Here is a 15,412-nt window from a genome sequence, read left to right as displayed (position 1 = left end):
CCGTAGCCAATACATCTGCCTTCTCCCGCATCCGTCTGGTCGATTCCTTCCGGGCCTCCACCTTCTCCTCCTGGTCGCGATATCCGAACACGCGATCAGCTATAGCTTTCAGTTGGCTTAGGCTCATCCCTTCGAACCCCTCCGTTCTCTGTAGCTTTCTTCGTATATCCGGTGCTGACTGGCTAACAAAACTCATAACCACGGTTGGGAGATTCTTAGGGTCCTCGGGATTTATCGGGCTGTGCCTCCTAAATGCTTCCATAAGTCGTTCAAGGAAGTCCCCTGGACTCTCGTCCTTTTGTTGGACTACACTGTGGATTTTTCCCATGTTGGTAACCTTCTGCTTCCCCTTCTTTAAGGCGGCCAGGTACGCCTGTTGGTATCGGCGAATAAAGGTTTGGCCTTCGGCGGTTCGGTAATCCCACGTGGGGGCAGCGATGGGTGCCTCCGTTTCTAGTAGGTTCTGTAAATTGGCATGGGCCGGATTCGCATCCCGGATGGCTTGCTCCATATTTTGTTGTAAAAGGCGGCGTTCTTCAGAGGTCAGGATGTGGGCGCTCAACTGCCTAAGGTCGGCCCAAGTTGGATTGTAGCTGTATATAATGCCTTCCACCAGCTCTATCAGCTGCTCGGGTTTCTGGTCGTAGGACGGCCCATGGAATTTCCAGTTATACAAATCGGCACTTGAGAAGGGAACGTGACTATAGACTGTTGATTCGATGGGCTGGCCCCCCCCTCTGCCGGGTTAGGGGTATAGGTGGTGGACTGTCGGACTGGGAATAAGTGAGAGGTTCCCCCTTTTCGGCTGGACGGAAGGGCCTGTTGCGGACTCGATTGGGGGAACCGAGTAATGTTCTTCACAACCCGTGTACTCTTCCGTGTGGTTGCGAGGCCAGGTGACTCAGGTGAGGCTGGGCGGGACGTCTCCCCGGCATCCGACTCTGACCCGGAAGTCTCGGCGCCAGCGGGGCCTTCTGCTAGGCCCGTAAGGTCAGGGTACATAGGAGCATAGGGCGGCGGCGCAATGTCGTCTTCGTATGCCTCCGCCGTAGCAAGTATCGGGGCTTTTGGAGGCTTCTTCTCGGCCGAACCCTGAACTTTCCCTGCGGTTTTCTTCGGGGGTTTTTTCCTAGAAAGTGTGTTGGTAGTACTGGGCGTAGTTCCTGCCTTGACTCTGGTAGCAGGGGGCGTGGTCTCAGTGGCTTCAGTGCTAGGGGCGGTAGGCCGTATGGGGGCGGTCCCTGCGGCCTTCGGGACGGCAGCGGTTGCCGAGCTTTGGAGAGCGAAGGCATGGGTCGGCAGGGTTCTAAGTTTGGTTTTCCGGCCTTTTCTCTGCTTTACCAACATAAGGGCGGCCTTTTCTACCTTCCGTTGGGCCCAAGCCGGCGGATCCCGGACTACATCCAACCACGCTTCTATGTATGGAATGTCCTCGGGACAGCCGGGGTTTCCCTCAATTATAACAATATTCATGACCGCCGCCACTTTTTCATACTCGAATGACCCTTCCGGGGGCCATCCAGCAATTCCTAGCCCTGGCCACATAAATTGACATCTCTGTATCATCCCGGCCCTGCTACATTTATCTAGGTCGAACACTTCGCTAAAGTGTTCCGTCATTAAATCTAACGGTGAAGACCCACCCCCGCCCATCCTAACCTGAGTGCCAAAGGACAGGTGACGGACAAAGGGGGAAAGGGGAGGTGGAGGAGTAAGGGGTCTCGTTCCACCAGACACAGAAGGGTCAACACTCGGCCTGACCAGGACGCGGTCGCCCGGCCTGGAACTGCAAGCCCACTCACACACTTTCATACGCCACAAGAAACCCCCCCGTTCGTTCGCCGCTCGGTTTCGTCGCCGGAGCCTAGTGAGTTTCGGGACCTAGTCGGATACCAATAGTCCGTATTAGTCACTGGCTAAAAGAGGGTGATCACGCCTCTTCTTCGGTCCTTACTGGGCCGGTCACTACGTAGAGTATACTCGCCTGTCCGCCGGGGTCGCAGGCCGCGCCGTCGTGCGCTTCTCCCTGAAATGGAAAAAGGTGCCTTGTCGGAACCACACAGCCCCCTCTACAGTCAGGCGGAGTGGATCGGCCCTCCTCCGGGAGATGGACGCTGAAATCAGCGGTGGCCACTCACCACCTCCTCGGGTGGGAATCGATGACCCGATCCGACTGCAGTGGGGGAGGGGAAGAATATAATCCGATTCCCCTTTCTACTTCTGTCCCATCTGGGTCGCCAATGAAACAGGTGGGAAATCAGGAGACGAAAGGCAAATTTTGGTTCCAAACAAGGCAACTTTATTGCTAGCAAGTGAACAGCACCGAGTAGCCTCGGGACACTGTGTGTCATAAATCATCTGACGCTTACATTTATACTTCCCTACTGGGCCTGCGCATTTGGCCCCTTACACGTCATACTTGTCATGCGCAGTAAACATTTGTAGTTCTTACAGTACAAAATTGTAGTCCCAGTACGTACACACGTCATAACACTGAAATGATACTGGCAAGAAAAACGAAACTTAGCAGCTTATTCTGTACACACACAATGCTCCTTTCTAGCACAGGAGATAAGGTGCGGCTCAGGAATGCAGGGGGGTGTCAGCACCCTCCAAGGTCGCCTATTCAGATGGCGTTGCTACGTGCAAGCTGGTCTTGTATAGGCCTTGCAAACTACTGTTACAAGCTATATATCTAATAGCCCTGCATTCTGTCTGTACATTAGTAAACAGCAAACTTGTCTTGTTAGTAAACAGTAAAACTGGATAAGGCACAAATGTCCAGTGCAGTAATAAGGTGTGGCCAAATAGCCAAAAGCAGAGGTAGAGTGCATAAGTAAAAGTCCATCAGTAGGCACAAAACATGAGGTTGTCCTGTTGCTCAGTAGCATTCAGGTAGTACCGGCGTTCCACTCCTTCACCAGCATTGGCATCTGGAAAACCCACTGCTGAGCCGGGGAAGCAACAGGGAAGGTTTGGCCAACTGAGCTCTTCAGCTGGCAGGGCTTGGGCATCCCTGCAAGTAAAGGTAAGATTTTTAACATGGGGAGGGGGAGAGCAGAGAGGAAATGGGTGGCCCACCCAGTCCACCCTGGGGCCTCCTCAAAAATGGGCTGCTGGCTACGCCCCTGCTAGGAAGTCATAGAAAATCCTCCAAATATTCAGTTGCTACATTCTTTAGGGCATTTTTAGGCCATTTGTAAGAGGGACACAGCCAGTGTAACAAGGAGTTTGCTCCTGCTACTCTGTAAAATCATTTTATGTAATGTTTTCTAATATTCCTTGTTTTCAGATGTAAATCTTCAGTACTGGGCAGGGCTGCCAAGAAGAGGGGGGGGGGGGGGGGGTCAAGATTCCATGGGCCTGACTTCCAAGGAGGGCCCAGTCCCAGCGATCAAAAGAGACTGCTCTGCTAGCCACAGGTCCTTCTTCCTGCTGTGTCCTGCCTATGCAGAAACAGGAAGTTACGTAACAGGAGGCAGGAGGCGGCAGGAAGAAGGGCCTGTAGCTCATAGAGCACTCTCTCATTCGCTGTTGTGGAAGGGGAACAGCGCTGGTGGTGGAGAGGGTTGGAGGTGGTGGCGGGAGGGAGCAATGGGGGGGGGGGGGGGGGAAGCAGTGGCGGCAGCGGTGGTGGGGCCCTGAAGATTGTTTGCTCCCGGCCCAACTTTGTCTCTCGGCAGCCCTGGTACTGGGCTTTGTTGTTCAAGGGGAAATCTGTTTCTTTGGATCCGACTACCTCCCCATGAAAAGATTTTTACAAAGGGACGTGAACATCCTTGGGAGGTAGTGCTTCCCTGAGTAAACTTTCTTTGGAAGGGACATGACATCTCTCCTCTTTTTATGAGTGAGGCTTGAAACAAGCACATTCTCTTCTTATCATCCAATGATTTGTTTTGCTTCAACATTCGTTTTAGCAGAATTTTTGTTGTTGAAGTAACCTGGAATTGTGCCTTAGCAATCATGGACTCTATCCAGAATGGACCTAATTGCTTAGTTTCTCTGCAGCTATTATGGAGTTTTAATACTGCAGCAGCTACAAAGATGTTGTCATGCTCTGGTGGAGGAGTGGCCTAGTGGTTAGAGCACTAGGCTGATAACCAGGCAAGTAAAGATTCAAAGCCTGCTGATATTCTTTGTGGCCTTTAGTAAATTGCTTCACTTTCTGTTGCCCCAAATATAAACTTAGGGGCCCATTCCCTTTACAGGCTACAGAGCTGCCAAGAGGGCCTGATTTTTGAGAGGGAAATTTTAAGACACACCCCAGCCCCACCCCCCTCTGCCCAACCCCTAACCACTCTTCCTCCTGGCTTCATTCCCTAGCTGACCAAAATTCTATGGCCATGATGCCAACAAGCCACCTCCCCTTCCTACAACAAGAGATGCCTTAATAAAACGTCATCCCCTGCTGCCATGGGACCAGTCTTGCAGTAAGAGCTATGAGATTTTGCTGCTTTTATTGCAAGACTGGTTCCATGGCGTGAGGTGATGACATCTTATTAAGGCATCTCCTGCTGTCAATGGAGGGGGAGGCTGCTGAGCGGGAGCTCTTCGCTCCCCAGCAGGAGAGCAAGAGTTTCCTTGCTGAATGTGGGAGATTTGGCAGATCGGTGGTTAGTGCATGTTGTAGTAAATTTGGTTTGCCCCACCTGCCCCCCATCTTGGTGGCCCTGCTACTCCTAGGAGTCTGTGCTGCCAGTTTGGAAGTGGCAGCTTCTAGAGTTGGAGCAATCAGGAATCACTCCTGCCCCCTCCCCTATTAACCACCAGAGAGACCCTGCTAGATAGCAGAGTAGGAATTGGGGATGTAGGGGTTGGTCAGAAGGCAGTCGGGGGCCTGAAATTTTCACAGAGGGATCGGGTGGGTGGCAGAGATTTGAGGGTGCCATCATTTTTCTTAAAAGGATTGAGATCTGGGGTCTGTACTAGTTTGCTGAGGAAAATATACTTTCTAGAGCTAAGGGTGATCTGGAATGCTCTAAAGCAAGGGGTTTTAGCTATCATCCTTGAGGGCTATAAACCAGTTGGGTTTTTCAAGCTAATCCTGTTGAATATGCATGTTAGATTTGCATATTCACTGCCTCCACTGTATGCAAACTCTTTCCTGCAAATTCATTAAGGATATTCTGAAAACCCACTGGTTTGTGACTCTTGAGAGCTGGAATTTGAGACTCTTGCTTTGAAGACTTGCAGAGATTCTTTGATCTACTAATTCTGGTACAATCAGACTTTCAAGTAACTGTGTTCTACTTTGCCAGCAGGGAGGAAAACGACCTTACTTCCAGTATGAGGAAGCAGTCAGGCCATCTCTCATAGGATGACTCTCACCTGACAGGGAGGGAAGACATCCTGACAGAAAAAGTGAGACAAGCCCTACCGTCTCATGTGTGGGCCAGTGACAGTGGAGTAGCAAACCAGATATTCCACCTGTGGTGGTCTCTGAGCAGGAAGGTTCCTCAGTTCTCTTCCAAGATAGGGACCCATGGCAGACTAGCCTCAGATATTTTCCTCCTAGCCTAAGGGAAGGTATTCTGCACACGGTCTTCTGATACCTTTGATGGTGAGGGTTCTACTAAAACTCAGATGAAGCCAAGGAATTATGATTCTCATATCTTTGTATTGACCGAGACAGATCTGGTTGCTGCTTCTCTTAGCTATCCACCAGGGAACCAATCCAATTGGTAACTTTTCCAACCCCAGTAATGCAGAATCAGCAAACTCTATTTTACCCCAATGTTAGGACCCTAGCCCTCAGAGCCTGGCTGTTGAGAGGATAATATTAAGTTTCCAGAATCTGCCTAAAAGTGTTTCTCAAATTGCCTCTTCTCATTGCATCAGTCCAACGTTACAATATTACACTGATAATGAGTCTTTCTACTGAAACTTTTTGGTTTTGTTTGGAAGAATCTAGTGACCCCTGCCCTGACCAAGGCAAAGATGAAACTTGGCCAAGATGGGTCCCTTGTCAATAAATTTGTTTTGGTGAACTCTCATCTCTCATCTCTCACCTTTGCTGTCTGTGCTGCTTACAAGATCACAAGGAACAGTAGTGAGATTTGAATGCTGGTTTCTCTCTGTGTCAGCCTGCTGCTGCAACCACTACTCCTCCTCTTGACTCCAAATTGACCCTGGGCAAGTCACTTTGAGGGTGATTTTTAACAACAAACCATCAATTTTATAAAGATATATAGGTACCATGTCTCTTTATAAAACACTAGCATAAATACTTAGAAATCATGCCTAAAATAAAGCCGTGTATCCCCACTGTGATAAGTGTTATTATTACTATTATGAGAAACAAGTTGTTGCTCATTAGCACTCTGGATTTTTTCCCATTTTATTTAGTTATTTATTGCATTTGTACCCCACATTTTCCCACCTCTTTGCAGGCTCAATGTGGCTTACAATACATCCTGGATAGCGGAAATAAGAAGAGAATAGACATTTAGTATTACAGAAGGATTTGGGGTTACATGCAGGGGTGTGCTGGTAAATTGTTAACAGGGGGGCTCTCTCTCACCAACAAAGTAAAAGAGAATTCAGGCGGGGCCCAAGCCCACATTTTGGGATCCATTTGTTAAAGTAGCCATGGAGAACCGGCTCCCAAAAATCTTAAAAACTTAACAAACGGCTCTCGAGAGCCTGTGAGAGCCTGCTCCAGCACACCACTGGACATGGTAATAGAATACATGATAGTAATATGACAGAAGGCATTATTAAACATTTCTGGATATATGTGTGGAGTTTTATATGTGTTGATCTTTGTTTACAGGAAGATGTTAAGTCAAAAGCTAGAAACACTCACACTGAAACAAAGATGGGGAAGAAATATTTTTACTGAAATGCAAAAATAAAAGATTCATACTGTAAATGAGTTCTTTAAGTTCTTTTGTTAGATGCATCTTGTACCTATGGATTCCCAGCGGTGAGGACTTCATATACTGCTTCAGAGAAAGAAAAGTTGCTTACCTGTAGCAGATGTTCTCTGAGGACGACATGATATAAATCCTCACAATACCCACCTTCCTGCCCAAGGAATGGCTTCTCTGACATTCCACCTGCTATTAGCTTATCATAGAAGGTGGCCCAGGTGGTGCCAGCATGGGCAGTGCCACACGAGTACAGACGATTGTGCTGGAAAGCTCTGTAAACTTCATAAGCTAGTTACTCTTTTCATTGCATTAGGCTTTCTCAGATGATATCGTTTATCAGTGTGGAATTTTATCCTGCTTGTTCTTGATAACACCAGTCAAACAGTAATAGCAGAAGTGGTCCAAGGAAGGAGGAACAAATCGATGGTGCTTAAAATAGCTTATTGAAGAGAAACCCGACTCAGCCAAGCTTCAGCAACTGCCTGCATCAGTGGTCGTCAGATTCTTCAATAAATCCTCAGAAAAGCATTTCTGTGGGGGTGGAGCACTGGAATGCTGCTCTTGTCACTGGAAAGAAGGCGATGTATGGTCAGCACTATTATAACCCATAGTAGTTGGCATACTGTCTCCAACTGCCTTTGGGACGAGTAATTCAGCTCACATGCTTTTCTGATGCTGTATTGAAAAATCTGATGGCCCCCCTGATGCAGGCAGTCGCTGAAACTTGGCCGAGTCATGTCCCTCTTCAATAAACTATTTTATGCACCATTGACTTGTTTCTCCTTCTCTGGACCACTTCTGCTTTTATCGTTTGGCTTGCTGCTTCTCCAGAGGTTTTACTCCTGTCTTCTTGTCTTGAAAACACATGTTATAGGTAAGCAACTTTGCTTTCCTGTTCTTTTCTTCATTATTTCACTTCGATGCATGTGGTGGTTTTACTTTTTTTTTTTTTTTTCCAGATTAGAAGCTATCAGGGAAACTTGGAATCGTATCTGGAAAGACTGTCCAACCTGACCCTCCGGGTGGGAAAAGTGGAGCTGGGAGTCTTATCCTACACGGAACTGGACTTTGCACTCTTGAAGCTGGAGCTCAAGGAGATGGAGTCTCTAGCCGTGCAGCTGAGGGCTTCTCTGAGTGGATCCAATACCATTGTTGAGACCCTCTTTATAGAGGTACATACTGGTTTCTGTACCTTCTAATATGTTGTCTGTTTTGACTGCACTACTGAGTCCAAACAGTAGTTAGCACTCGTAATTTATAGGAAGCAGTGTGTGTGTGTTGGGGGGGGGGGGGGGGGGGTCATAGAACTAACAAAGCTCACTGGTAAAGTTACCTTATATTCTACATCATTACAAAGAGGATGGATCAGATTGAAATCTTCCCCATCACAAGTAGGGACATACGTGTTGACTTTGAAAAAGACACTATATAGCAGTAGCATAGCACCCCCCTGCACTGAAGCCCCCATGTCCCTTAAAATCCTCTCTGCAGCAGTGTTCACCCAGGCAGCAGCAGCGGCACTCATAGGCTGCTTGCGTCCTGCACTGGGACTACCTCCCTGAACCATCCTGCCCCTTCTGATACAACTTCCTGTGTTGCGAAGAAACATGTAGACTTACAAAGTTACACAGGGACTCATTTTCAAAGCAGTTAGACTTACAAAGTTCCATAGGTCACTATTGGACTCATTTTGTAAGAGAAGGACGTCCATCTTTTGACATAAATCGGAAGATGGACGTCCTTCTCCCAGGGACGTCCAAATTGGTATAATCGAAACCGAATTTAGGACGTCTCCAACTGCACTCCGTCGCAAAGGATGGCCAAAGTTCAAGGGGGCGTGTCAGAGGCGTAGTGAAGGCGGGACTTTGGCGTGCCTAACACTTGGACGTCTTTGACCCAAAATCGAAAAAAACAAGGACGTCCCTGATGAGCACTTGGACATTTTCACCCAGACCTGTTTTTCTTACGATTAAGGCACAAAAAGGTGCCCGAAATGACCAGATGACCACCGGAGAGAATTGGGGATGACCTCCCATTACTCCCCCAGTGGTCACTAACCCCCTCCCACCCTCAAAAAACATCTTTAAAAATATGTTGTGCCAGCCTGTATGCCAGCCTCAGATGTCATACTCAGGTTCATGACAGCGCATGCAGGTCCCTGGAGCAGTTTTAGTGGGTACTGCAGTGCACTTCAGACAGGCAGACCCAGGCCCATACCTTCCCTACCTGTTACATTTGTGGAGGGAACAGCGAGCTCTCCAAAATCCACCACAAACCCATATGTAGGTGCCACCCTTCACCCAAAAGGGCTATGGTAGTGGTGTACAGTTGTGGGTAGTGGGTTTTGGGGGGCTCAGCACACAAGGTAAGGGAGCTATGTTCCTGGGAGCAATTTATGAAGTCCACTGCAGTGCCCCCTAGGGTGCCCGGTTGGTGTCCTGGCATGTCAGGGGGACCAGTGCACTATAAATGCTGGCTCCTCCCATGACCAAATGGCTTGCATTTTGCCGTTTTTGACATGGACGTCTTTGGTTTTCAAAAATCGCCGAAAGTCAGAAACGTCCATGTCTAGGGACGACCAAATCTAGGGATGTCCAAATCTAAGGATTTGGACTTCTCTGACGGTATTTTCGAAACGAAAGATGGACGTCCATCTTGTTTTGAAAATACGGGTTTCCCTGCCCCTGGATTTCGCTATTTTGCAAGGACGTCCAAATCGCAACTTGGACGTCCCTTTTCAAAAATGCCCCTCTATATAAGTCTAAGTGCTTTGAAAATATACCTTAGTGTAAGTCTAAGTGCTTTGAAAATGAGCCTCTTAATCGTCTTCCTTCTATGAAAGAATCATTCTGCTTGAATATTTGTTTTTGCACTTTTCAAGCAATGCTGAAGGGGCTACTGGCAGTGGTTCAATTTCTGTTTGTGAGCATGGCAACTTCATAAAATTCACTGACTGGGTCCAAACTCTGAAGCAAAGTTGAACATGTTCCTGGGCACCTATCCTAGTGAAAATATCCTTGATCTGACAAGGTTGATATTTTCAGTATCACAGTTGAAAAGCTTAAGCGTGGATTTCACTACCTCCCTCCTTAGCCTCTGTTCTGTCTGAAGAGAAGCTTATGAGATTGCACTGATGTCTGTGTAAGGTGCATTTTGATGACTGAGAGGGTGTGTCTTCCCCCCCTCCAAAACCTTATTTATTTATTGTGATTTATTAACTGCCTTTATGAAGAGATTCACCCGAGGCGGTATACAGTAGGTAAGTTTAACATCAAACTTACAATTTTTTTTACAGCATAACAATAGTATAATGAACAAATATAAACAAAAATACAATGAAAGAGGTAAACTTGAAAACAGTAAATTGAAGCCCAATAATAAGACTACCATGAAACAGGATCAAAAATATACACATTTAACAGCACTGAACAGGGCCGTGCCTAGGGTCTCCGGCGCCCCCTTGCAGTTGGCCCCGCCGGCGCCCCCCTGCAGTTGGCCCCGCCGGCGCCCCCCCCCCCCGAAAATGATCGCTACACTACCCTCCCTCTTCTTCCCAGATCCTTTTCCTTTTTGTTTAAATTTACCTCTCCGGCGCGCGGCAGCGTAGCGTTAGTGAGAAGGAGGCGGCACTCCCCCGCCCAGACGTGTCAGTCTCTTCCCTTCGCTCAGTGTCCCGCCTTCTTCTGACGTCATTTCTGACGTCAGAAGAAGGTGGAACCGAGCGAAGGGAAGAGACTGACACGTCGGGGCGGGGGAGCGCCGCCTCCTCACTAACGCTACGCTGCCACGCACCGGAGTGGTAAATTTAAACAAAAAAAAAAAAAGGACAAGGATCTGGGGAGAAGAGGGCGAGGTAAGCATGGTGCGGCGGGGCGCCCCCCCAGAGGATGGCGCCCTCCTGCCATGCTTACCTCGCTTACCATGTCGGCACGGCTCTGGCACTGAAATTCAAATAACAGAGATATAATACGATGTCAGCATAATACTAATGAAATATCTGATAAGCAGACAACTAGAACATTCAAATAACATTGCTATGATGTTAATGCGTTTCTACAACACAGCTTACCATATAGTTGAGGAGCCAAGTTCAGATATAGATGGGGGTGACGTGTGTGGTACAGAGTCAGTTGGGATAAATAAATTTGTGGCTAAACTAAAGACAAGTTCTTTCTACAGTTAATCAAGATATAAGGAACTGGTCTAAGTTACAGTGTGGTTTACAAGCTATTCCAGGTGCAGAATGAGTGTATAGTCAGTCGTCTTATGTATTAAACTCTTGGGAGAAGAGCCAGGCTTTCTCACATGCTTCCTGAAGTAAAGGTAGTGTCAAATTATACGTAGCCCCACTGGGAGTAAATTCCAGAGTGTGGGGGCTACTCCTGACAAGGCTCACTGGTAGGTATCACATCGTATAATTTCCTTTTGATGAGGGGATAGATAGTGATGATCCTGGAGATGAATTTAGCAGTCTCAAAGGTGCGTAAAGGGTTAACTTATTCTTTAAGTACTCTGGCCCATTTTGTCTGAGGGCCTTGAAAATCAAACATAGAGTTTTAAATTTAGCTCTGTAAGGTACTGGTAGCCAGGGGCGTAGCCAGACTTCAGCGGGAGGGGGGTCTAGAGCCTGAGGTGAGGGGGCACATTTTAGACCCCCCCCACCGCTGCCGCCCCGCCGCTGCCGCCCCCTGCCACTGCCGCCACCGCTACCAACAACTTTGACCCCCCCTGCCAACGACCCTCTCAACCTCCCCTCCCGCCGCCAACCCTCCCCCGCCACCGCCGTCGCCTACCTTTGCTGGCAGGGAACCCCAACCCCCGCCAGCCGAGGTCCTCTTCTTCCGGCGCAAGGCTTCGTTCAGTTTCTGAGTCTGACGTCCTGAACAAAGCCTTGCGCCGGAAGAAGAGGACCTCGGCTGGCGGGGGTTGGGGTCCCTTGCCAGCAAAGATGGCGATGGTGGGTTGGCGACGGGAGGAGGGGTCAAGAGGGTCGTCGGCAGGGGGTCCAGGGCCAAATCTATGGGGGCCCAGGCCTCCGTGGCCCCACGTAGCTACGCCACTGCTGGTAGCCAGTGTAGCTTTTGCAGAAAGGGTGTGATATGGTCACGCCACTTGCAGCCTTCTACCAGTTGTGCTGCAGCATTCTGAATTAGTTGGAGCTGATACAAACACTTTTTGGTTTGACCAGTGCACAGGGCATTACAATAGTCTAGTCATGATGTTATCGTGGCATGGTCAGATTTGCATTTTCAATATATGGAGAGAGATTTTGTAGCTGCCGTAGGTGATAAAGACTGCTTTTAAAGGTTGCTTGAATTTGCGGGATCAGAGTGAGTGATGAGTCTGGCAGTATCCCAAGATTCCTGACCTGTGATTTTAGGGGGAGTTCATACTTCCCAAAAAGTATTTTGAACTCAGGTATTTGTCCACTTGTGTTAGGTACCCAAAGAATCTCTGTTTTGCTTGGGTTATTATAACTTTCAAATGGCTACAGGTACTGTTTATTTCAGACCCCAGAGCAGCAGAGGTGTTTTGCTCTAGCTCCTTCCTTCCAAGAAGTCTTCAGGGAAAAGGAGGGGAGTGAGTGAGCAGGGACGGCGAAACGCGGTAAGCAGTTGGTATACCCCGCCCCCCCTCCGGTCCAGCATCTCCTTTCTCTCTTCTCCCACCCGCCCCCTTTTTCAGCCCAGTGCCTTAAAAGGTGATAAACAAAAGTTGTTTCTGGATCCTCAGAAGCTTAGCCGAGATTGGGTGGCAGAGCCGGTGGGGGGGAGGCGGGGCTGGTGGTTGGGAGGTGGAGCTAGTGCTGGGCAGACTTCTAAGGTCTGTGCCCTGAAAAAGGCAGATACAAATCAAGGTAAGGTATACACAAAAAGTAGCACATGAGTTTATCTTGGTGGGCAGACTGGATTTCTGCCGTCATCTACTATGTTACACATGTTACTATGTTTCTTTTTTTACTCGACAGCTTTTTAATTTATTTGAAAGCTTCCCATATGTAGATATAAATATCTTGAAATAAAATTATCACTAAAACTGCTTAAAAAATTATTGTAGCTGGTGGAAGCAGCACTAATAAAGGTTGTCTTTTGTGCTCCATGTATTACTGTTCTATACAATACAGTAATACATGGCCACATTTCAGTGAGAATATCCTGTTTACTGCACAGCAGGGGGGGACGCCAACATTCGAGGGGCGCCAGAAACTGCCATGCTTACCCACTGTGCTGCGCTCCACAGGCCACTGCTGCCACACGCTACAGTGCTCCAAGACCTACCTTGAAGGCCAGGGCCCACCCTGGTAGTGTAGTGGCCTATGCAGTTGCGGAAGCCTCGGCAGCCATTTTTAAAAGCAGAGACAGTGTAGTGACAGCAGGCAGGAAAGAGTGGGATTTTTTCCTGCCCTCACAGCCACAGAGGCTACTACACCACCAGGGAAGGTGGCCCCTTCAAGGTAGGACTGTAGTGTGTGGTAGAGAGGGTTGTAGTATGAGGGAGGGGGATGGCAGCGATGGCTGCAACTGAGGTGGTGGTGGGGTGGGGAGGTTTTGGCACAGTATAAAATATAAGAAAATCATCAGACTGCATTAGGGGCTTATAGCCCATTTAGCTATGTTTAAACAAATGAGAGATCTGCATGAAAGAAATTTATGAAAACCACTTGTCCCTGAAACATGCTCAAAACAGAATAATCCATTTGTACACAAGTGAAGATGTGATTCCATGTTCCCCAGTGAAAGGAGAGTTTAATTTTACTTCCAATCTTTACAACACCAGGCTTCCCAAGGCAGATTACAACAGCAGTTAAGATGAACCCAGTGGCGTACCAAGGGGGGGGGGGGGGCGGGGGTGGTGGTCCGCCCCGGGTGCACGCCGCTGGGGGGGGGGTGCAGCGCACCTGTTGGCTCCGCTCGTTCCGTGCTCCCTCTGCCCCGCAACAGGTTACTTCCTGTTCCGTGGCAGAGGGAGCATGCAACGAGTGAAGCCGACAGGCACGTGGCACACCCCCAGCAGGTAAAAATGCACCCCGGGGGTGTGTGTCCCTTCGCCGGGGGCGAGAGGTGTCCTTTCGCCGGGGGGGGGGGGGGTGTCACGCTGCACCCGGGGGGGGGGGGGGGGGCGCATCGGTGATCCGCCCCGGGTGTCAGCCACTCTAGGAATGCCACTGGATGAGCCTATCAGTAAACAGGATATCCTCTCTAAAATCTGTCCATGTATTACTGTATTGTATAGAAAAGTGTAGAAAAATGAGCACAAAATACAGCCTTTATTAGTGCTGTTTCCACCAGCACTAATAAAGCAGTTTTAGTGATATTCAATTTTATTTCATGATACTTATATCTATGCATGGTAAGCTTCCAAATAAATTAAAAAGCTGTCGAGTTAAAAAAAAACCCACAACTTTTGTTCTTCACCTTTTAAGGCACGGGCTGAAAAAAGGGGCGGGGTGGGAGAAGAGAGAAAAGAGATGCTGGACCGGGGGGGGGGGGGGGGGGGACGACGACACCAACTTATAGTTTGCAGGGGGGCGTCAGAGACCCTAGCACTGGCCCTGGGAGTGAGTCTCTTGAAGAGCAAAGAATAGTCACTCTGCTCCCAAATCTGCCCCTCTTCTTCTCTTGTTCCTGCCCCTGATTCGCCTGCTCCCTCCCCTGGCTCCACAGTAGCAGTGCCAAATTTTGAGAATGGACAGGGACTTAGGGTTGTGATTGGGTTGAGAATAATCAGCTGTGTGGCAAAGAAATGAGTGCCCAGAGCACTGAATAGAACAGAGACTGGTTACAAGTTGTTAATTTTCACTTATTTGAATGCTGAAATACCATGAACAATCTAACCAGCTTCCGCAAAGCTCTGAAAACACACCTCTTTAACAAAGTCACCCTCAATGACACAAATCATCCCCCAAACCACCCAAGCACACCTAAAATACTTCTCACACAATCCACCCAACATCTGCCCATCTAAATCCTCTTTTACCTCAACTTATGATCTACTGAATTTAAATCATGTACTGTCTTTATCATAACCTACTCTGTAAGCCACATTGAGCCTGCAAAAAGGTGGGATAATGTGGGGTACAAATGTAATGTAATAATATTAATAATAATAATAATAATTAAGTCTAACAAAATTTCTTTTTCATCACCTTCCACTACCCCTCCCTCCTTTGTACCTCCATGAAACAGATCCATAACATTTCAGTCATGGTCAACCAGCTGGAATCATATGATAAAAACAATGTGCTGGCAGTGCGACGGGAAATGGCCACCCTGAGGAAACGTCTCCAGGACTGCGAGAAGAACCAGACAATTTCCAATCCTCCTCCTGTGTCTTACGGTGAGTACATGGTTTCATTTTAAGACTTTGTATTTACCTCATCTCAATGGAACATTTTATAACCTAAGTTCTATATGTGGGTTTTAATTTTAAAGAGATTTAAAAAAAATGAACATACTGTAAAATATGAATTATAATCAATGATCTCCACATTTAGCAGTTTTGCTAGTACAATAATTTATTTTGAACTGGATGGCTCAGGG

The 15,412-nt window shown here is 48.0% G+C and overlaps 1 protein-coding gene across 1 annotated transcript in view; it reads left to right on the top strand.

The window, feature by feature from the left end:
• The window catches only part of LOC115480723 (olfactomedin-4-like), a 33,695-nt gene that overhangs the window by 16,181 nt on the left and 2,102 nt on the right, over nt 1–15,412 (top strand). The window contains exons 3-4 of the mRNA XM_030219588.1: nt 7,832–8,044; nt 15,059–15,209. Of these exons, the coding sequence (XP_030075448.1) occupies nt 7,832–8,044; nt 15,059–15,209 (364 nt within the window). The remainder of the gene's footprint in view (nt 1–7,831; nt 8,045–15,058; nt 15,210–15,412) is intronic.

The sequence above is a fragment of the Microcaecilia unicolor genome, chromosome 11 (assembly GCF_901765095.1).
Source record: "Microcaecilia unicolor chromosome 11, aMicUni1.1, whole genome shotgun sequence".
NCBI lineage: Eukaryota > Metazoa > Chordata > Amphibia > Gymnophiona > Siphonopidae > Microcaecilia > Microcaecilia unicolor.
This window is presented reverse-complemented; position numbering and strand designations above follow the sequence as displayed.